We start from the raw sequence: 21,846 nt of genomic DNA, 5'->3' as shown, positions 1-21,846 counted from the left end.
CATCACCATATTTCAAATGGAATCTATCAACAAGTTGTTTTCTATTAGATCCCTAATAGATCTTTAGCCTTTTCATTCTAATTTATTTAGAAAATTTGTGGGAGTGGCTTTTCCCTAACTGGACTCTGCTTCCTTCAATAGGAAGGAGTCATTCAAATAAATAGTAACTGAGTTGTTGAACAAAGAGGGTGACAGCCTTTAGCAAGGTAAGCACTGATCTTATAAATCTTTCACATCCTTCTCTCCAGGTACTGAGAAAAATAATTTAAAATATGTCCTTTGACAAGAAAAGTCATTTTATGCTCACATTATACCTTCTCGATGTGTCTAGATGATAGTTTAAGAATGCTTCCTTGGTCTCTGCTGGATACACCTTTACAAAAATGTAAAAATGAAGAATTTAGAAAACCATGAGGTGCGACTATGTAATACTATGTATGCTGTGAGCATTCAAAATAAAGATGCATGGTAATAGAAATAAATTAGTCTGATAGAACTATATGGTCATTTAATCTTTGCTGCTCGCCAGAGAGATGACAAGTCCAATTCTCTCCCTGGGCTTTATTTTTATTTATTTATTTTTAAGGATTTATTTATTTATTTGAAAGGCAAAGTTACAGAGAGGCAGAGACAGAGTGAGAGAGAGGTCGTCCATCCTCTAGTTTACTTCCTAGATGGCTGCAGTGGCCGGAGCTGTGCCAATCCGAAGCCAGGAGCCAGGAGCTTCTTCTGGGCCTCCCACGTGGGTATAGGGGCCCAAGGACTTGGACCATATTCCACTGCTTTCTCAGTCCACAGTAGAGAGCTGGATCAGAAGTGGAGCAGCTGGGACTCGAACTGGCGGCCATTTAGGATGCCAGCACTGCAGGCTGTGGCTACTCCATAGTGCCAGCCCCTCCCCCTGGGTTTTAAATAGCTTGTGGCAAACCTAACTATCTCAAGGCAAGTCTCTCTGCTTCAGCACTGCTAACCCTTAGCACAGTGGGGAGGGTGGGGGGGGGCTATCCTGCCCATTGTAGGACATTTAGAGACATCCTTTCACCCAGACATCTGCAGCTGTAGCATTACACCCCAGACCCACATTGTGACATCCAAAAGTATCTTGAGACATTGTTGAACACCTGCTGTGGCTGGGAAGCAGAATTACCTCCAGTAGAGAATCACTGGACCACAGGATGCTGCATGCACTCACACTCAGAAGTAGATAATCACTGGAATATAAACCAGCTTTTAGAAAGCACTGGAAGCCATAGAGCCAGAGTATGCAGCATTATTAGAATTAGAGTGAGAGTCAACAGCGTCCAAGAATGAATGATAATATTTGTGAGTGTCCAGAGTGTGTCAGCCATTGAACAAATGTTCACTGCAATTCATATACTGTAAAGCGAATGCAGCAGCATCTCCTTTTCTAGACTATAAGATACAATGCACCTAGTAGTAGTAGTAGAATATAGGATTCCAGAAGAGGCAAGGAATTAGCATCTTCTATCTGGAAAGAATTTGAATCTTTGAGCTACAGTTAACAATGTCAGTAGGCAAAGTTCTGCTTTTAATCAAATGCAGTCCAACAGCCCAAGAGCTGAAGGGAGAGCTTGCACCCTCCTGGACCTCTCTGTCAGTGATGCCTTCTGGTTTCAGGGCCTCCAAAAGGGTTCCCAGGGACTTTAATGTGTTCATTCCAGGCTTCCTTCGTTTTTAGTCTTGGTGTGAATATTCAAGCTTACTCAATATGCACAGTGTGACAGTGCATATTGCAATTAATCCCTTTGATATTAAGTTTCATTAACCTAAAAATGCAGATACTAATGACTAATTCGCAGAGCTATTGTGAAGATTACAAATACTGGAATGACATACCAAAGGCATTAGGGCAAGATCTTCAGGTTTACTAAGCCAGTCCCAAAGGGACAAATATCATATGTTCTCCCTGATTGGTGACAATTAACCGAGCACCAAAAAGGAAACCTGGTGAAGTGAAATGGACACTTTGATAAACAGTGACTAGATCAGCCCTTGCCCTGACTGTTGATGAACAACTTAATACTTTATCCCTTTTAGTATTTTTTTTTTGACAGGCAGAGTGGACAGTGAGAGAGAGAGACAGAGAGAAAGGTCTTCCTTTTGCTGTTGGTTCACCCTCCAATGGCCACCATGGCCGGTGCGCTGCGGCCGGCGCACTGCGCTGATCCAAAGGCAGGAGCCAGGTGCTTCTCCTGGTCTCCCATGGGGTGCAGGGCCCAAGTACTTGAGCCATCCTCCACTGCACTCCCGGGCCACAGCAGAGAGCTGGCCTGGAAGGGGTGGGGCAACAAGGACAGTATCCGGTGCCCCAACCAGATCTAGAACCTGGTGTGCCGGCGCCGCAAGGCAGAGGATTAGCCTAGTGAGCCGTGGTGCCTGCTTTAGTATTTTTTTGTTCTACTTAATACTATTGGTTGAACTCTGCAATTAATACACAATTATTCTTAAGTGTTGAAACTTAACTGAAAAGTGATCCCTGTTAAATATAAGAGTGGGAATAAGAGAGGGAGGAGAGGTACAATTTGGGACATGCTCAAGCTGACTTGCCCCAACAGTAGAGTAGAAACATACCAGGGGATTCCAATTCAATCCCATCAAGGAGGCATGTACCAATGCCATCTCACTATTCCAAGTGATCAATTTCTGTTCACAGTTGGCCATAATGATAAGACTAAGAGTCAAAGGGATCACATAAACAAGACTAGTGTCTGAAAATACTAACCGATAGAACAAAAAAGAGTGAGAACGATCCATCATGGGAAGCAGGATACACAGCAGACTCATAGAATGACGGATGTCCTCAATAGCACTCTTGCCTCAGAATCAGCCCTTAAGGCATTTGGATATGGCTGAAGAGCCCATGAGAGTATTTTAGGCATGGAAAGCTAAGACACTCTGGCAAAAACACACACACAAAAAAACCTATATGAAAGATCTCTGTGAGTGAGATCCTAGTGGAAAGAACAGGACATCATAGAAGGAGGTACCTTTCTCTGAAGGGAGGAGAGAACTTCCACTTTGACTATGACCTTGTCTAAATAAGATAAGAATCGGCGAACTCAAAGGGCCTCCATAGCCTTGGCAACTCATGACAAGAGCCTAGGGTGATTACTGACGCTGTAAACAAGAGTGTCAATTTGTTAAGTCAACAACAGGAGTCACTGTGCACTTACTCCTCATGTAGGATCTCTGCCCTAAATGTGCTGTACATTGTGAATTAATGCTATAACTAGTACTCAAACATTATTTTTCACTTTGTGTTTCTATGTGGGTGCAAACTGTTGAAAGCTTTACTTAATATATGCTAAACTGATCTTCTGTATATAAAGAGAATCGAAAATGAATCTTGATGTGAATGGAAAGGAAGAGGGAGTGGGAGAGGGGAGGGTTGCGGGTGGGAGGGACGTTATGGGGGGGAAGCCATTGTAATCCATAAGCTGTACTTTGGAAATTTATATTCATTAAATATAAGTTAAAAAAAAGATCTTCAGGAGGTTTCCAACAAATATTAGTTCTCTAGTTCTTCTTCCTATCAAATACACTCATACATACATACATAACAACAGACTCTCACTTTTAACTAGCCAAAAATGGTCCCATGTTAGCCAATGGGGACATGAGACTGGTTTGACGCCATCTGATGGTGAATTCTACTGTATAACAATTTGAGCCACAGGAGACCTTGCAGGAACTTCTAAAATCCTGCCATAAACAAGGGAGATGCTTGCAGAACTTCTGGTACTATTCAGCATACAACACATACAACAGATTTTTTATTTCATGATTCCATTCATTCTTTCCCATTTAGGACCAGGAGGTTATTGTCATGGCAGGGAAACCCGTGCTTTACTACTACAATGCACGGGGCAAGATGGAATCCATCCGGTGGCTGTTGGCTGCAGCTGGAGAAGAGGTGAGTCTGCAGTTATGTCATTCATGTTGAATCTAGAGTTGACTGCACTGGATACTTTTTTCATGACAGTGAGGGGATATGCATGATTAAAAAATTAAAATTGCCAGTTATAAACAAAGGAGTTAGTATATTTGACCTAATAAGTTGATAACACTTCTTCTCTTCAAAGACCATAGGCAGTAAAATAAATTGAAGACCGTTATCACAGAGGTGAGTGTAGTGGCGCAGCAGTTAGGATGCTGCTTGGGATGCCTACATCCCAAACTTGGCTGCCTGGGCTCCTGTCCCAGATCCACTTCTGATCTAGCTTCCTGCTAATGTGTGTCCTGGGAAGCAGCAGGTGATGAATCAAGTAATTAGGTCCCTGCCATCCACATGGTGTTATATTCGGGACAGCGAGTTACAGAGGATGCCAAAGTCTCAGGGCTGAATTACAGAGTCTTTATTCTAGAAAGCCAGTGGCTGCTTGGGGCATGTGCTCTCCAAATCCTGCAACCTCGATTGAGCTCAGGGGTAAGCTTATAAAGGCAAAAACTACATCTTGTTGGAAATGAATTAACAAAGCCAAGCGTTCGTTACAGAAGCTAGAACAAGTGAGGTTACACTTACCTGGGGGGTCATCGAACACATTTTCCCAGCACTTAATATAAACAATCCTTATAGATAACATTCTTGCAAGATTAGTTTTGAGTAGATAGAAGCTGTGTGACTGGTTAGAAAAAAATAGAGACCACCCAGTGACAAACGGAGTGATGAGAGGTCATCCAGAGACGAATTGGAGTGACTCTGGTCAGGCCATAGCTCACTTGCACTTCAGTGGAAGACCCGACCGAGTTCTGGGCTCCTGGCTTCAGTCTGCCTCAGCCCAGGTTGCTGTGGGCATTTGAGGAGTCAACAAGTAGATGCAAGATCTCTTTCTCTCTGTTGTTCTGCCTTTCTTTTTTTTTTTTTTTTTTTTTTTTCATTTTGACAGGCAGAGTGGATAGTGAGAGAGAGAGAGACAGAGAAAGGTCTTCCTTTTGCCGTTGGTTCACCCTCCAATGGCCGCCGCGGCCGGCGCGCTGCGGCCGGCGCACCGCGCTGATCTGATGGCAGGAGCCAGGTGCTTTTCCTGGTCTCCCATGGGGTGCAGGGCCCAAGTACCTGGGCCATCCTCCACTGCACTCCCTGGCCACAGCAGAGGGCTGGCCTGGAAGAGGGGCAACCGGGACAGAATCCGGCGCCCCGACCGGGACTAGAACCCGGTGTGCCGGCGCCGCTAGGCGGAGGATTAGCCTAGTGAGCCGCGGCGCCGGCCTTGTTCTGCCTTTCAAACAGATAAAAATATATAAATAAAACTTCAAAAGCTACAAAAATAACCTTTTAAGAAAAAAGTAAGAAGAAAGCAATCCCAGTAGTTCAAATGTATGGACCTTATATAGATTGTGTCTTAAATTACAAAAAAATGGTTCATGGCATTTATACAACAATTAGAAACGAATATTGGTTGAGTATCTGATGATATTAAAGACTTAAGTGTTGTAGATGTGATAATATATTGTGATCATCTTAAAAGAGCTCTGACATTGTACAGAAACAGACTGAAGAATTTAAGGATGAAATATATTATATCTTGAGGTCCTTCAAATTATTATAAGAGGGGCTGGTGGGCAGACAGAAAAGTAGACAAAAGGAAGTTGTCTTGAGTTGTTTGTTCTTGAAGCTCAGTGAGGAATAAAAGGAACAACACTATACTTTTCTGTTTATTTTTATACATGTTGGGAGTTTCCATAATAAAGTATTCAGATAAACGATATTAGAAAGTCAACATAATTAAGGTGTAAATACGAATCATAAAGAGGTGCCAGCAGATGTGGTTAGTAACCAACTGCCTGTCCACAATGGAACATACTCATTGACCAGTTAATTCACTGGCTACCTAATTAACATGAATCAAGGTCAATGCTAGCTCCTTGGCTTTATGGAAAAAAAAGACAGGGAGATTTCTTATAAAACTAAAAACAGACTTTCCATTTTATCTAGCAATCCCAGTAGTGTGTATATACTCAAAATACGTTAACACATTGTATCAAAGAGATACCAGTACCTTAAAGCAGTACTGTGCACAATAGCCAAAATATGTAATCAATCAAGTGGATAAGGAAAATGTGGTAAACACACACACAGTGGAATATTACTCAGCTATAAAAAGAATGAAATTCTACCATTTGCATCAAAATAGATGCAACTGAAGAATATCATGTTGAAAGAAATAAGCTGGACATAGGAAGACAAATACCACATGTTCTCCAATATATGTGGGAGCTAAAATTTATTAAGAAAACAATCAAAACACAAAAACAAAAAAATAAGAAATGCCTGTGTGAATCAATATTGCTTCAAATATAATTTTGTCAAACTTTGTTTTATATCTTTCTCAAACCAATGGTTAGAAATGATATACTACTGTAGTTTTAATGATCTGTGATTATTTTAAAATTTATTGTCTATGAACGAAATGAACATCTTTTCATTTGATTATTGTTTATAGTCCTTGCTTATATTCCTGCTGAACTATGGTATTGTGACTGGTTGAAATCCTTATTTAGTGAAGCATTAAGCCATTGAATATAATGTAAAAAAAAAACCATGTTATCTCAAACATTAAAAAAAGCAAGCAAGCAAGAAAGCGGGGGCAAGATATCATTATACTAAAATTGTACCTACGAACTGCATGAACTACATTAACTTTGTTCTTCTTGTGCTAATATCATATTAATATGAGAATTGATGAGACTTGTGTTATGTTATAGATTTAATTATCATGAACTTACTGTGACCCTGAGAATTTAATGTATTAATAAATTCATTAGAATAAAGAAAAGGCGAACAAGATATCTGTCCTCAGGCAACCCACACAATTTTGAGGATGGAGACAAATAAATAAGTGAATAAGTGGGGTAAGGAGCAGTATTTTACAGTGTTAGAAGGCCATTCTTGAAGTCTGAACAAAAAATCTTGGCAGGTGTCTGTGTGCCTTTGTTGAGTGCTGCCTCCTAGAGGCAACATTGAGAAAAACAGTTTTCAATCATGACAGATGGACCCAACAATTGTGTGTTTTTCTGGTGGACAAATCATGGACAATCTCCACAGATCTGTTCCTCAGGTGGGACCAGAAGAGGAGTGTTTCAGGGTGAAAGTGGTGTCCTGTGGAGGGAACTTCTAGAGCTCTCCTTTCAGCCTCACAGGAAAATGTTTACCTAAGCCTGGGATTTCACCTTCTCAGTTGCTTCATGATGGATGGGACTTTAACCTGGTCCTTTTTTTTTTTCTTTTGAAGAAACAAGACACACACAAAATACAAATGTTGCAATGCCTTTTTGGATAGTTTTCTTTTTTAGAAATGCGTCAGCTGGTTTCACCATCATCCAGACCTCAGTCCTATGGTTAGGGACATGTTTGGAGTCCTAGCAGGAGAGCTCAGCACAGGAGGAGGAGGTAGTGGTGATGCCCACAGCCTATCTATCCACCTTCTATCCACCCCAGCCTGGTGGAAGAGGGTGGTGGATAAGGGGTGACTGTACCCCTTGCTTAGAATTCAGGGATTCTCTGCACCCCAAGGCTGATCCCTACCATCCCACTCATCATCATCAGCCTTATAGGCAACTCTACACTTACGAACCCCATCCCACCTCAGCCACCCTCCTGTGGTGATCATCCCTCCCCTCACATCATGTAGGTTTTCCTAAATGGGGCGTTTTGAAATTGCTGGCACTTACCACCTTCCTCTCTCTACAGCCTGATCCTCTGTGATTGTGTAGATCCACAACAAGCTGTTCCATGAGCATATTAGAAACCAAAATATCCCGACCTATTCATCATGCGGAGCTGTATTAAATTACAATAGTCAGTGTTTATTACTTGGTCTTTGTGGGCCAGGACCTGTACTATACAAGGTACTTCAAAAGCTCCTGGACAAATGCATTGAAAATATAATACATGTTTTCCACAGTTTTTTTTTCAAGTTCTCACATATATTTTGAAAAGACCACAATATTCCTTTAAAGACAATGTTCTACAGCATTTTAAAGATGAGGAAACTGAGACATGGTGAGCTGAAGTGATTATGCACAGATCACGGTTACTGTGAGGCAGAGCTATGATTAGAACTAAATCATCTCAGTATTGAAATCAAGATAAACTCTCATTTTAAACTGGGATTGCTTACAAAATAATTAATACACATTCAACTCATTAATGGTTAGAAATAAGGTTATTAGTATTATTTTTTAAACTACAAGGATCAAATTAGAGTCTTTGTAGAAAATCAAAAACTTTTTAGTGACTGTATCATTAGCAAATCAATGACCAAACTAGTGAAGTCAAATAAATTTCAATCAACCTCAGTGTTCAATGTTGTCAACTTATATTTCTCCTTAAAATCAAGAAAAGAAGTAAACCTCATAATTCAATAATTACCATGCTTCTTCATATCTGTTCTCAAATGCCATAGAATCTGCTGGGAGGAAGCAGGGCACCTAGTTTCAGCAGGCTGTTCTTTACTCATAGCCTTGTCATCAATATGTAGACTCCTGTTTGATAGGTATCTTTATTCATACAAGCAGGAACATTCACAATACTCTTGCTGCGCACTACCTTAGTTTGCCACATCTACATATGAAGCTCCTCTGTTTTGGCTGGACTGAAGCATTATATAAATACTAATAACAGTCTCTTCCAAGAAACTAAGATCTTCATCTCAATATGAATTTTGGTGACCACGATGTCACAGTACTTAAAGAAGCTTTGTTTTCTAATGGCATGTTGAAAAAATATTAATAATAAGTGAATTTCATAACTTATAGAAATAAATGATTCTGTTATAGCACCACCAATTATGCTGTCCTCAATAACTTTAAGTATAAAATGTAACTGTATAAAGATAACGTTTCTTGCCTAATTTAACTTTGTGTTCCAAACAGTATAAATGCTAAAAATGAGAAATACTTTAAAGAAACCTCATATTAGGAGCCTTGACTATCACTTAGAATAAAAGTGATAGATACATAGAAGCAGTAGAAGGAAAAGCAAAAGAAAGGAGAAAACAAATTTCTCAGCATTTTCAAAGGGAAGAATAGACGTCAAAGAAAATTCTTCTGGGCTCTTTGGCCTTTAATAAATTATGGACCTTTAAATGCTTCAATATGATGCCAAAAAAACCTGCTAAAGTATACAGGAGAGGAATCAAACATTTATAACACAAATTTATTATTTTTTTCTGACTAAAGAACAATGTTAACTATGAAACAAGTATTCAAGAAAATAAAATATAAATTGGAAATTTAATCATTAAATTGTTTCTCTCAATTTACCCTGACCCTATTTTTAGACTAGAAAGCAAACAAAAAACTTTGAAGATGATACTGAATCATTGTAGAATAGATCTAACACATGCATTTCAAGTTTCCACTTCTGGAAATCATGTTAAACAGTGTAGCATAGAGCAAAAGGAACTCATAGCATCAGGTGTAATCCTCCCCCTCTAACCTCAGAAGATGATAGAAAAAACTGACGGTTCTTCCAGGTTCTGAACCCCTAGTGCCCCCAACCCTAATTGTGGAAACAAAGACTATATCCTATCATGCAACTTTGTACAAGTTGTAATAAAATAAAGCCCACCTTTCCATAGGAAATGGTTAGTTATTTGAGAAATACCAAAATATTGCCAGGAATCCATTTTATTAATTTGCATTCGCTGTTCATAACTGACCGCATAGAAGTACCTTTGTCATTTACACCACAAATTCCCTTAACAGATTGAACATCTAAAACCTGTCAGATAAAGAGGATGTGGGACTCCCTAATCCTAGCATGTTATAGATACTAAAGGTATAGGGAGGTGCACTAAAAAGCTTTGCTCACAGAAGGCAGACCTATAAAAGAGATATTGTTTTTGAATAAAAACAAAGAACAAACTAATACCATTCTTTTGTTTCATGAACACCATAAGATAACATTGAGCCTGAATTCATTCTCTACTCCTGTGGCCAGAAAAATCACCATAAAATTTAATTTGTAACATGATATACTTTCAGTCATTAGTTGAGATATACTTTAAAAATATTAATTAATTAATTAAATTTATTTGAGTGGTAGGAAGACACATGCACACAAAGAAGGAGGGAGGGAGGACAGGAGAGAGAGAGAGAGAAAGGGTGAGAGAGAAAGAGAAAGCGAGAGAGAGAAAGAGAGGAGAGAGAGGGAGAGAGAATATCTCTACTGATTCACTTTTCTAATGCTGGCACCAGTAAAGCTATTTCAGAATACAGGAGCCCAAATCTCTGACATGGGTGGTAGGGACCCAAGGACTTGATCCATCACCTGCTGCCTCCCAGGGTGTGCATTGGCAAGAAGTTAGAATCCAAGCAGAGCCAGGTTCAAATTCTAGTACTCCAATATGGGGTGTGGACATTCCAAGAGATGTCTCAACCAGTGCACCAAATGCCATCCTGGAGATGCTGTTTTGAATGAGTGAAAATATTCTTTTTAAAAAAAGATTGATTTATTTTATTTGAAAGGCAGAGTTACACAGAGAGAGGAAGAGACAGAGAGGGTAGAAGGGAGGAAGGGAGAGGTTTTCCATCTGCAGGTTCACTCCTCAGTGGCTGTGACAGCAGGAAATGGGCCAGACTAAAGCCAGGATCCAGGAGGTTCTTCTGGGTCTCCCTCATGGGTGCAGGGGAGCAAGAAGTTGGGCCATTTTCTGCTGCTTTCCCAGGTGCATTAGCAGGGAGCTGGATCAGATTTGGAGCAACCAGGATTCCAACTGGTGCCAAAATGGGATGCAGGTGGCATCTTAACCTAGTATGCAATAGCACCAGCTCCAGATGAAAAATATTCTAAAGAGGGTTTGTGATAGCAGCCATCAAAGCAATATTCAAACACTGTTTCAAGGATGTTTTCAGGTTTAGAGTTAGCCTTCTTCACAACCTCATCAAAATGCTCAAGGAATTTTCTCGACCTTCTGCTTTTCTGTGGGCAGAAGGTAAATCTGAATTCTCTTTTCCATGGTCCAATCTGTTCTCATTATTCCAGACCCTCATCTTTCCCCTCAAGACATTGCTCAGTACGGATCTCCCTAGGGTGGTCAAAACCCAGAGAAAGATTGCCTCTCTTGTCCGGTGGTGGCCTCCCTACAACCTTGGAGTGTCTTGATTTCTTGAAAACCATCCTTCTAGCCTCATTGGTCTGAGCATGGACAGCCATTGTCCTGTCACTTCCCTCTTTAATATACTGATAATGTCTCCAAAGGCACGATATTTCTTTCTTTAGTGCACATTCCAATGTATTTACCATCCTGTGCATCTGGGTTCTGCCCTTCATCACCAAGTTCTCCTTGACAGGTGTGTGGAGCCAGATTACTCCATGATGTGAGTGCACAGAGTGGATGAACACAACTAACGGCTTCTCTAGGTGAAGTGCTCACAGGAGAAGTGGCTGCTGGCTCAGCAGTAGGAAGCTCAGGCCCCAGCAGGCAGTGGCTCAGCCTATGCAACCAGACCCTGGGTCTGTGGGACAGGGGGAGGTAGGAGGAAGGGGCTGCAGAGCCAGACCTCCAGAAAATCTTGCTGTTTGTTCCCATGGGCTTTTGGTTTGTAAGCCTGCTTAGAATGTAAATTGCATCATCATATGAAAACTGATGTTCCTATTTATATTAAATCCTGGGAGCCACACAGAGTTTCTGATGAGATTGAGGCTGCCACCTCAACCAGAGTCACTGGTCTTAGGACAAGGTGTGATTTATGCCAAAGTTTGTAGATGAAAAAAATGTACATTTTCAGCAATATTTGACAGCTTTAATGTGAAAAAGATTAAAGGGTAGTATGATAAAATAGCAACATCCATTAAAATGCTAACAAAAATTTTTTATTTATGGAACAATTAATATAGACTTGGTGCTTTTCTAGGTGCTCTGTATAACTCAATGATTGAATACTCACACCCACCTATAATGTAGATAGCATAACTATGTAACTGTGTTCATTTTATAGCTTTAGGGTATTGAAACAGAAAGAATTGGAGTAACATGTTCAACAAGTACATGAAAAAGATGACTATATCCATGTAGACAGATCAGACACCAAGGTTTTTTTCTGATAAAAGCTGTGTGGGAACTCACATGCTCACAAAAATCAAGTTTAGTTAAACATTCCAGTGGAGACTAATTTCTTCCCTAGATTGGGAATTCTATCCTGATGTGTATTAGGAATTCTAGTTGCACGAGTGAAAGCTGAGCAACAGCCGGGACCATGTCACCTATGGCAAGTTTCCTGCTGAATGGGGTGAGGCAAATTGCAGCAGAGGCCCCTCAGTGGAAGAATGGTCCACGTTCATGGTCCGATGGCATATCCCATGCTCTTGACATACCAGGTTCTGTCCTGATCTCAGGTAGAGACACAGGATTTCTGAAGATACTACAACACCACTCTTAGAATTGTATATACAGTTCCTCTCCTCCAGTGATGTCCTCTCCCGAATTCTGACTGAACTGTGTGCATTTGTTGGGTCAGGGTGAAGGTGAATTGAATCTGAAAAAATGAACAACTATATGCTATGACTTACGCCCTTTTATTCATATATCTAATCTCAGAGCTCAAAGGGCCAGAACTCTGTTTGCCAAATGTATCCTCCTTAGAGTCCTGTAATTGTCCAATCCTTGCTTTGTGCTTCTTGCAGAACCAGAAATGGCTACAGTCAGCATAGGATTTCAGACGGCTCTCCCCTTTGTACCTGCCAAACTTAGAACACTTACCCTTTCCATATTATGTACATGACAGAGACCATTCAAGTTTAAAGGCCTATAATACTATAGAATAAGAGCTCTTTTCCTGTTTCTGCTTCCAGTTTGAGGAGAAATTTATGAAAACTCGAGAAGATTTGGAGAAGTTAAGAAATGGTAAGAACAACTGGCTACTTGGCTCACATGAGTGTATCAAATAAACACACAAGCACCAAAGGTTTAAGCATGAGTAGATGGCTTAAACACCAAGTGAGAGCTGCGTGTTTGTAATGTGGTGATTGGAATGTGGAGAGGAATAAAATGATTAAAATAGGATTGGGCTCCTTGAGCAGATCTGACAACTATCTCAGAGCTCAAAGGGCCAGAATTCTGTTTGCCAAATGTATCCTCCTCAGAGTCCTGTAGTTGTCGAGTCCTTGCTTTGTGCTGCTTGCAGAACCAGAAATGGCTACAGTCAGCATAGGATTCCAGACGGCTCTCCCCTTCCAGGGACGTTCGTTAGATGAAAGGACGAGAAATAAAGCCAACAGTTATCTTGAGTTGTTTTCTATTGCACATTTGGCAAAGTACTATCATGGGACTGACCGTGAGATGGTGCTGAATTAGCTGAAAGTCCAGGTTAGAATGTGAGGAGGGAGAGGAAGAGCAAGGGCCAGCAGCCATGGGGTCAAGGACACAGGTCTAGAGTACAGAGAGGGCCCCACGTAGAAATCTCTCTTAGGTCTGTCATTAAAGTCTTGGACATAAGACTTTGGGAACTTCTTGTTCTAAGCGGTATGTGACTTCCCTATTACAGCTTCTCCCACCTGCCGCCCAAAGTATTCATGAAGATAAACAACAAAAAAAGTAGCACTCTTTACCTTATGTAAATGGAAAATAAAAACATCAATTAAACAATAGGCAGAAAGTGAAAGGAGGATAGATAAGGAAAAGGACTATGGTGGGCTAAAAACAAAATGATATTTTACTTGAAAGGTAATTTCTCATTTTATATCTTCAGCCATTACAGTAAACACTTTTTTTTCCTGAAAAACTAGGATCCAGAGATAGCTCATTATTCTCTTCCTCTTTGCTTTTTCCAAAAGATGGGGTATTGATGTTCCAGCAAGCACCCATGGTTGAGATTGATGGGATGAAGCTGGTGCAGTCCAGAGCTATTCTCAACTACATTGCCAACAAACACCACCTGTATGGGAAAGACATAAAGGAGAGAGCCCTGTACGGTATATTTTCTGTTCTTACAATAGCAGATAACACGGGGATGATGTGGGGTCTGCCTTGTATGAACAGGACCATGGCAGAGGGATCAGGACCAGCAGAAGTGGGATTGTGGGCATGTCCCGAGGTCTAGTAGGGCAGAGTCATACGGACATGAGGGAAGGTGATTAGGGTAGATTTCAGTTAGTGGGATCATAGGAGAGTATGCAGTTCATGGCTGTAGACCAATGACAGAGGTTTACAAACCCTGAGCAATTAAGAAGTCAGAGGGTAGAGGAATCACCATTGCAGGGGCTCAGGCCTTTAGAGCCTGGACTCCAGTCGACAACACAGAACAGTGTCAGAAAGTTTGAACATCCTGAGATGAAGGCCTGGGAAGGAAAGGATGCAAGAAGATGTTTTTAAATTCTAGACATTATAAAAATGACAATCATAAACTTAAGTTACCAGTTGATTATATGGATGGGTCAACTTGACAAGGGTCATCAAAGGTTGGTGCCCAAGATCATGAAGTTAACTGGTACATGCCATAGAGAACTAAAGTAGCCATGTTAATTCAATATCAGCAAAGTTTTGGGGGTCTCCTTCCTATTGTGATGGAACTGTAGGGTTGAAAATAGTATCTTGTATGGAAGTATGGGAAGTGCTTCAAAAATTAGGTATAAAGTGACCAATGATGCACAAATTCAACTACTAGATATCCAAGAGAATTGAAGGCAGAGCTCCACTAATACTTGCACAGAAATAGTTATAGCAACATTGCTTACAATATTCAAAAAAGTAAAAAGTCACCAAATGACCATTGTCACTTGAGTGGATAGCAAAAAAGAGATAAAGGTCTCCTATCATATGCACTGGTTCTAACTGTATACAGACTTGCACTACTTAAGGGGATAATTTAGGTGTGGTCTCAAGAAGTGCATATAGGAATAATTTTAAATATTAGCATGTAGACCCATGATTTATGGGAACTAATTGAGAGAATTTCCAAATTTGGCATAACACTGAGCCTAGGATGTGTACCAGATGAAAGGGGGAGAGGGACATGAGTGAGCTGACTGTGCCAAGGACTCTCTCCGAGCTGATGTAGGTGGCAGGTCTTCAACCGTATGGATCATGCTACATTTGTGCACAGGACACAGCAAAGTTAAGATGAAAGCCCTATTTGTAGCATCACTGGTCACATGCCTTGTCCTACCACGTTTTCTCATCACTGTGGCTTTGAGCAGATCGTTGATGCTCCTTATACCTGTGTTTTTCATAAGTAAAACAAAATTTAATTAATTAGAGAGGCAGAGAGACAGGAGAGAAACAGAGCTCCTGTCTGCTGATTCAATCTCCAATGCAGGCAACAGCACTCAGCTGGGGCTGAAGCTGGGAGCCAGGAATTCAACCCAGGTTTCCCACATGAGTAGCAGGAACTCAATTACTTGAGCCATCATCTGCTACCTCCTAGGTAGCGGGAATCAAGGGTGGAGTAAAAAATCGAACCCAGGCACAGCAATGTGGGATGTGGCATCTTAAACAGTCTTAACCACTAGGCCAGATGCCTGCCCCAACATACATTTTAGACAAATATCTTCCCTGGGAATACAAGATACTAATATAAAGGAAAAATCATAGCATGCTGACTGACATGTGAAAGGTACCCACTGGAGGTGAAATTCTTTGCCTTGTTTTTGAACTATGAATCTGAGGCGCAGGCACTTGACTGGTTGTTCTGTCTCTCAGGATTGACATGTATGCAGAAGGTGTGGCTGATTTGAATGAAATGATTATTATTTACCCATTTGGTCCACCCGAGGGAAAAGATGCAAGCCTTGCCCAGATCAAGGACAAGGCAAAAACCCGCTACTTTCCTGCTTTTGAAAAGGTGAGTGGAGGCTGCCTCACCTTGATGTTACTGAAAGCGTAGAGGATGTGTCAGTCCAAAGAGGGTATCTTGACAGATTGGGCTGTCACAACAAAATGATCATAGACTGACTGGTTTATTTCTCATATTCTGGAGATTGGGAAGCGCACTGTGAAAATGCTGGAGGATTCAGTATCTGGCAAAGCCCTGTAACTCAGCTGATACTTGGTTATGCCCTTGCATGGTAGATGGGACAGGGGAGCTCTCTGGGGCCACTTTTATATGTCAGTAATGCCATTCAGGAGAGCTCCACCCTCAAGACCCAATCAACTCCCAAAGGGCCCCAGCCACTAGCAGCTTCACACACACTGGGGGTTAGGATCTCAGCATATAAATTTGATAGGGGGACATGCGAGAAGACAACAGAAAAACTGTGACAGCTTCATGAAGTAATAACCTTCACTTCCACAGGCCTTTCTTAAAATGAATTTAGCACCATCAGCTTTTATAATAACCTCTATAACCCTATGTCAAGAGTGAAGAATTTAAGAGTGATCAGAGCCTCAATATACCACCTCATCTTTGCGGTGCTGACAGTTTTGGGCACACACCATGGCCGGCTCTCCAGTCATTACAGATTCAGTACATCCCTTCTATGAAATAAAAAATCCTTATCGTAATATAATTCATCAATGTGTATGGCAACACAGCATTTGATGTTGTGTTTTGCTTTTTACCAAATAATTATCTATAGCTCTGTACACATAAATATAAGGAAATTTCAGAAAGTTTCTGGAAAATGGAGCTAAAACATAAATGTTCTTGGAATTTATGCATGCAAGAGATCTTCAAAAAGATCATAAAAATGAGTACTATGATAAAATTATGTATGGATTTCAAACTGTTTTTCACCAAATTTAACTTATCTTTTAATTCTATTTTCCAGAAACTTCTAAAAGTACCTTTGTAGAGTAATAGATATTACCAAAATTTTTTTTTTTACTTTTTTTTTCCCACAGGCAGAGTTAGACAGTGAGAGAGAGAGAGAGACAGAGAGAAAGGTCTTCCTTTTTCCGTTGGTTCACCTCCCAAGTGGCCACTATGGCCAGCGTGCTTCAGCTGGTGCACTGCGCCAATCGGAAGCCAGGAGCCAGGTGCTTCCTCCTGGTCTCCCATGTGGGTACAGGGCCCAAGCTCTTGGGCCATCCTCCACTGCCTTCCCGGGCCACAGCAGAGAGCTGGACTGGAAGAGGAGCAACCGGGACAGAACCGGCGCCCCAACCCGGACTAGAACCCAGGGTCCTGGGGCCGCAGGCGGAGGATTAGCTTAGTGAGCCACAGTGCTGTCCATTAAATATTATCTCTAATTGCTGGAGCTATATGTGTTTTTCTCTTTATTCTTCATAATTTCAATTTTACTAAAATATTTTAATAAATATCAAATATTACATTGAAATTTTACTATGAAAAATTTCATACTTCCAGAAAAGGTGGAATAAATATTTAATGAGCACAGGGATCCTATCAATTTCTAGCAAAATTAACATATTATCTTTGCTTTGTCACCTCTCTCTCCATCAATCATGTTATTTTTTCACACATTCCACAGTAGGTTGGGGACATCGGTGCAGTTTCCCCCTAACATTTTAGCTGCAGATTTGACACCGTATAAATTAGGAGTCAGAGCCAATGCTGCAAAGGAGATGATGAGTTTAAGTTCACTCAGGATTACTACAAATCACAAAGACACAAGTTAGGGAAAGAGGAGACCTGTAGAGTCTGAAATGGTCTTCCCATGGGGAAGAGAGCTGTGGTGATGGGGAAGCCACTGCCCCAGGGATGCTGGAGAGGGAGCAGAATGGAGAGACAGGTCTTGAAATGTGAGCGCTGCACCCTACAGGGCGTGGGGCAGACAGCAACAGGGGCAGCAGGGGCTGAGCCCTTGGCACACAGAGAAGATGCAGGTGAGGGTGGGAAGGGTAGACACCACAGGGATGTGGGAGTGAGAGTGAAAGGGTAGCTGGGCTTTCACTGAGGAGTGAGCAGAGCCCACTTCTCCCTCTCCCTCATGACACAGGGCCCTGGAGAAAGGTCTGCATCTCCACACCCCCAGGGAGGCAGCAGAGCTTGGAGAGTTGGGCTGGGGAGGCTCAGGGAGGAGCAGGGGCCCCGCCTGACTGTGCCTGTGACCATGATCTGATTCCTCAACTTCACCAGGTGTTGAAGAGCCATGGACAAGACTACCTTGTTGGCAACAGGCTGAGCAAGGTTGACATTCTCCTGGTTGAACTTCTCTACAACGTGGAAGAGATCGACCCCACCATCATCACCAGCTTCCCTCTGCTGCAGGTGACCTACCTCCCAGCCTTGGATGGCAAGACTCACATCTCTCTTCTTGGCATCTAATACTTGACCCTTTGAGTGAATGACATTCTGGCCCCCAGCCTTCTCTAGGCCTGCACCTTTCACCCAGTCCCCCACATCCTCAAACTGAGTTTACAGGAACTGGTTCTAGGTACAGAAAGAAACTTGATGTACCAAGGAAATGTAGGTGGAAGCCACCCTTCGAAGACTAATTTCCTCTCATTATGAACAGGACTCAGGGTTGGTACAAACTCCTCTCCCCAGCCCCTTCTTCCACTGTGCTCTCTCTTCCTGATTTCTTTATGATTCTCTTCATCCCAGGTGTGTCCTTGTCTTTCCACACTGAGTCCATCTGAGCAGTTCTCAGCCAAGTGGTTTCATTCCCTTAGCTCTGGTTCCAACTGTCAGACCTGTTTCTGTCTGCACAGCTCTTCTCCCTCCCTCCCCTCTCACAATCCCTGCCTCTGTCTCTCAGTGTGGAAATTGGTTGTGACAAAACAGGTGCTTTTTATCTTTGTTTCCAACTCCATCTTCCCATGTCTTCATTTATCTTGTTTGGAGATGTCCTAGTTTCCTAGGTTAACATTTGACAGATGCATTGTTCTTATCATGCAAGAGCCAGGGATGTGCAGGGTTAAAGTTTAAGGAAGAAGGCAGAGATGCTTATAGATGAACAAAGTCTTAATACCATAACAGGGAAAATGTTCCTGACTGCACTTTTCTCCTCTAATCTGCATTCTCATTGCGGTCCATTTCCCAGCATCCACACTGGTGCTGATGGAGGGGTTCAGTTGGTCTTTGTTTAGCAGGGGGCAGGCTTCCTGGGCTGTGCTAATGATGGGGTGGTCTTTGCTCCTGTCTGAGGCTGTGATTTGTGCACTGCAGGCCCTGAAAACCAGAATCAGCAGCCTCCCCACTGTGAAGAAGTTTCTGCAGCCTGGCAGCCAGAGGAAGCCTCCTGTGAGTGAGGAAAGTGTTGCAGAAGGAAAGAGGATTTTCTTTTAAATAAAGCAGACGTGGACACCAAGGGCGTGTAAACCAATCTTCTGAAGTCTTGGCAGAAGTAAATTCTGATTTCAGCCATGTGAAGCTAATAATCTTTTCCAATTTGCATATATTAATGAAGCAGTAAAACTCCTTTGAGCAGACTTATTAAAAGATATATTCAATTTCATTATTGCTTGATAGGAAATCAGATTTCCAATCTCCTTCTAGGCATTTTTTTTGGAATTAAAACATGAAAAATAAAAAAATGTTAGGTGGGTTTTTAATGACTCAGAATTGTCTGATAACATCTATCATATGGCTTATGAAAAAGTAAAAAAAAGAATTCATATCAGCCATTCTCAGATATGTACAGGAAAATAGCTAACATTCTAGAATTGGCATAATTAAATGCCCTTATTTCTGCTAATAAAAATGTTCCTTCTTGTGCATTATTGGAATTTGTGTGTTTCAAGAACTCTTCAGTGTTCTAGGAGTCTAGGAAATAATGAGGAGCAAGATAGGCCACGTGGTGTGTGCTCACCCTCACTGTGCTCCTTCATGCTCTGTGGGGCACACCCAGGAGTCTCACTCTCAGTTCACCCGGTGTCACCCAGGCCTGGGCTTCCAGACACAGACTCTATGAGAATTGAATATAGTGAATGTGGGTATAAACGGGTTCCCCTGCGCATGTCACTGGGCCCGCATTCAGGGGTGAGGAACGATTTCTTACTTCAGCAACAAACCGAGCCCCTCATGTTCATCTCCCCCAGAAAATCAGGGCTTTGGCCCATGGAGTTCTCCTTCTCTAGAACGAGATTCCCCACAGTGGGAGAGGGGGCAAGGGTCCACACAGACACGCAGTGTGCTCTGAGTGCAGCCTCACTTCCTTCTAGTCTCTTTTGTAGTTAGAAGAGAGGATTGTCCCCAAACTCAACTCTGAATCTCACCACCTTTCTTTACATCATACAACGAGTCCCTGTTCCCAGCATAATGAAACCTCAAACCCCCTCATTCCCACATTTCCAACCCATTCTGACCCATGAGCGTGGTGGGGCCTCTTGCTGCTGACCTTGGGCACATTGGCTCACCTGGCCTGACCACTCCTTCCCACCTGGCCACTCTTAACTCCCCACATTGTAGTTCCCCATGGAGTCTTGAGGTCTCCTGTGTGCCCTCCATAGACTCATGCCAGGAAAAGTGAAGGACACTGTGTCTTCTCCACTGTAAACCCATGGTGTGGGTCATGACTGCTGTGTCCCCCGTGCTTCATCACAAGTGGATAACAATGCTTTGCTTCTGTATTTGCTGTAATCTTACCATTTAAAAATATTAAAGCTATCTTATTTATTGAGCTGCTCCTCTGCTCAGATTTGACATGAAACTATTGGGACTAGTCTCAAACAAGAGGAAAACTCTAACCTCAGGAGCTCAGAGTATATGGTGGAAACTGGTATTAAATCCCTACTATTACTGTGGCACAGATATTATGTCTCTGCCAGCAGCACTGGCATCCCATATAGGTGCTGGTTCAAGTCCTGGCTGCTCCTCTTCCCATCCAGCTTTCTGCTATTGCACCTGGGAAAGCCACAGAAGATGGCCCAGCTTCTTGGGTCCCTGTACCCACGTGGGAGTCCCAGATGAAGCTTCTGGCTCCTGGGTTCAGCCTGGCCCAGCCCCAACCATTGAGGCCATTTGGGGAGTGAACCAGCAGATGGAAATCTCTCTCTCTTTGCCTCTCCCTCCCTCTTTGTAACCCTGCTTTCATAGAAATAAATAAATCTTAAAAAAAAGACAATGTCAAATGTCAGAGGAAGTAGGTATGCTTTCTCTGCTTGGAACATTACACAAGGTATACATGTGTCAGAACATATGTATGATTTTTATGTGTAAATTAAAAAATATACAATTTAAAAATTATGTACAATAAGACATAATAGAGAAAATATAGCTGTAGCCATAGTAGAGTATTCCAGTCAGCATGACTGCACGAGCAAAGGCCCATAGACTTGGAAGCCGAATCTGAGGGTGGCAGAGAGGGAAGGGTAGGCAGAGTTTCTAGATTAGCATATGAAACACGGATTTCAGAGAAACCATTAATAGCTTTTTAAAATAAGATAACATGTATGAATAGATATTCAAAATATAATTTGTGGGCCGGCACCGTGGCTCAGTAGGCTAATCCTCCGCCTAGCGGCGCCGGCACACCAGGTTCTAGTCCCGGTCGGGGCGCCGGATTCTGTCCCAGTTGTCCCTCTTCCAGGCCAGCTCTCTGCTGTGGCCAGGGAGTGCAGTGGAGGATGGCCCAAGTACTTGGGCCCTGCACCCCATGGGAGACCAGGGTAAGCACCTGGCTCCTGCCATCGGATAGGTGTGGTGTGCCGGCTGCAGTGTGGTAGCCATTGGAGGGTGAACCAACGGCAAAAGGAAGACCTTTCTCTGTCTCTCTCTCTCACTGTCCACTCTGCCTGTCAAAAAAAAAAATATAATTTGTGGTATATTGATACTTAAATATTACTGGTTACTCATCTGAAATTCATGTTAACTGAGAGCTTTGTGTTTTATCTGGCAACCCAATTCCAGAGAGCTATCAAGTTTCTCATTACAGACATCACCTCTGGGCCAAGCTTACAGTGCAGTTTGCAGTTATCTTAGTCCTTGCAGCAAATCCGATAAAACTTCACAGTCAACTTAAAAGAACAAAATCCCCACTGA

The 21,846-nt window shown here is 42.0% G+C and overlaps 1 protein-coding gene across 6 annotated transcripts in view; it reads left to right on the top strand.

The window, feature by feature from the left end:
* Positions 1–19,586, top strand: part of LOC100353681 (glutathione S-transferase alpha I) — a 40,043-nt gene extending 20,457 nt beyond the window's left edge. For 2 of the 6 annotated variants that reach the window (XM_089333161.1, XM_008263054.5), the window contains exons 2-7: positions 3,830–3,934; positions 12,818–12,869; positions 13,799–13,931; positions 15,663–15,804; positions 18,001–18,132; positions 19,033–19,586. In XM_089333161.1, coding sequence (XP_089189287.1) covers positions 3,830–3,934; positions 12,818–12,869; positions 13,799–13,931; positions 15,663–15,804; positions 18,001–18,132; positions 19,033–19,152 — 684 coding nt within the window. In that variant the 3' untranslated portion in view covers positions 19,153–19,586. Of the gene's footprint in view, positions 1–162; positions 207–3,829; positions 3,935–12,817; positions 12,870–13,798; positions 13,932–15,662; positions 15,805–18,000; positions 18,133–19,032 lie in introns of those variants that run through there. The other 4 variants (XM_017345196.4, XM_089333162.1, XM_051855635.3 and 1 more) reach the window with 3 other exon arrangements.
* The last annotated feature ends 2,260 nt before the right edge of the window (positions 19,587–21,846 follow it).

The sequence above is a fragment of the Oryctolagus cuniculus genome, chromosome 5 (assembly GCF_051225735.1).
Source record: "Oryctolagus cuniculus isolate XC-2025 breed Fujian yellow rabbit chromosome 5, ASM5122573v1, whole genome shotgun sequence".
Taxonomy (NCBI): domain Eukaryota; kingdom Metazoa; phylum Chordata; class Mammalia; order Lagomorpha; family Leporidae; genus Oryctolagus; species Oryctolagus cuniculus.
Note: the sequence above shows the minus strand (reverse complement) of the source record. Positions and strands in the feature narration are given on the sequence as shown.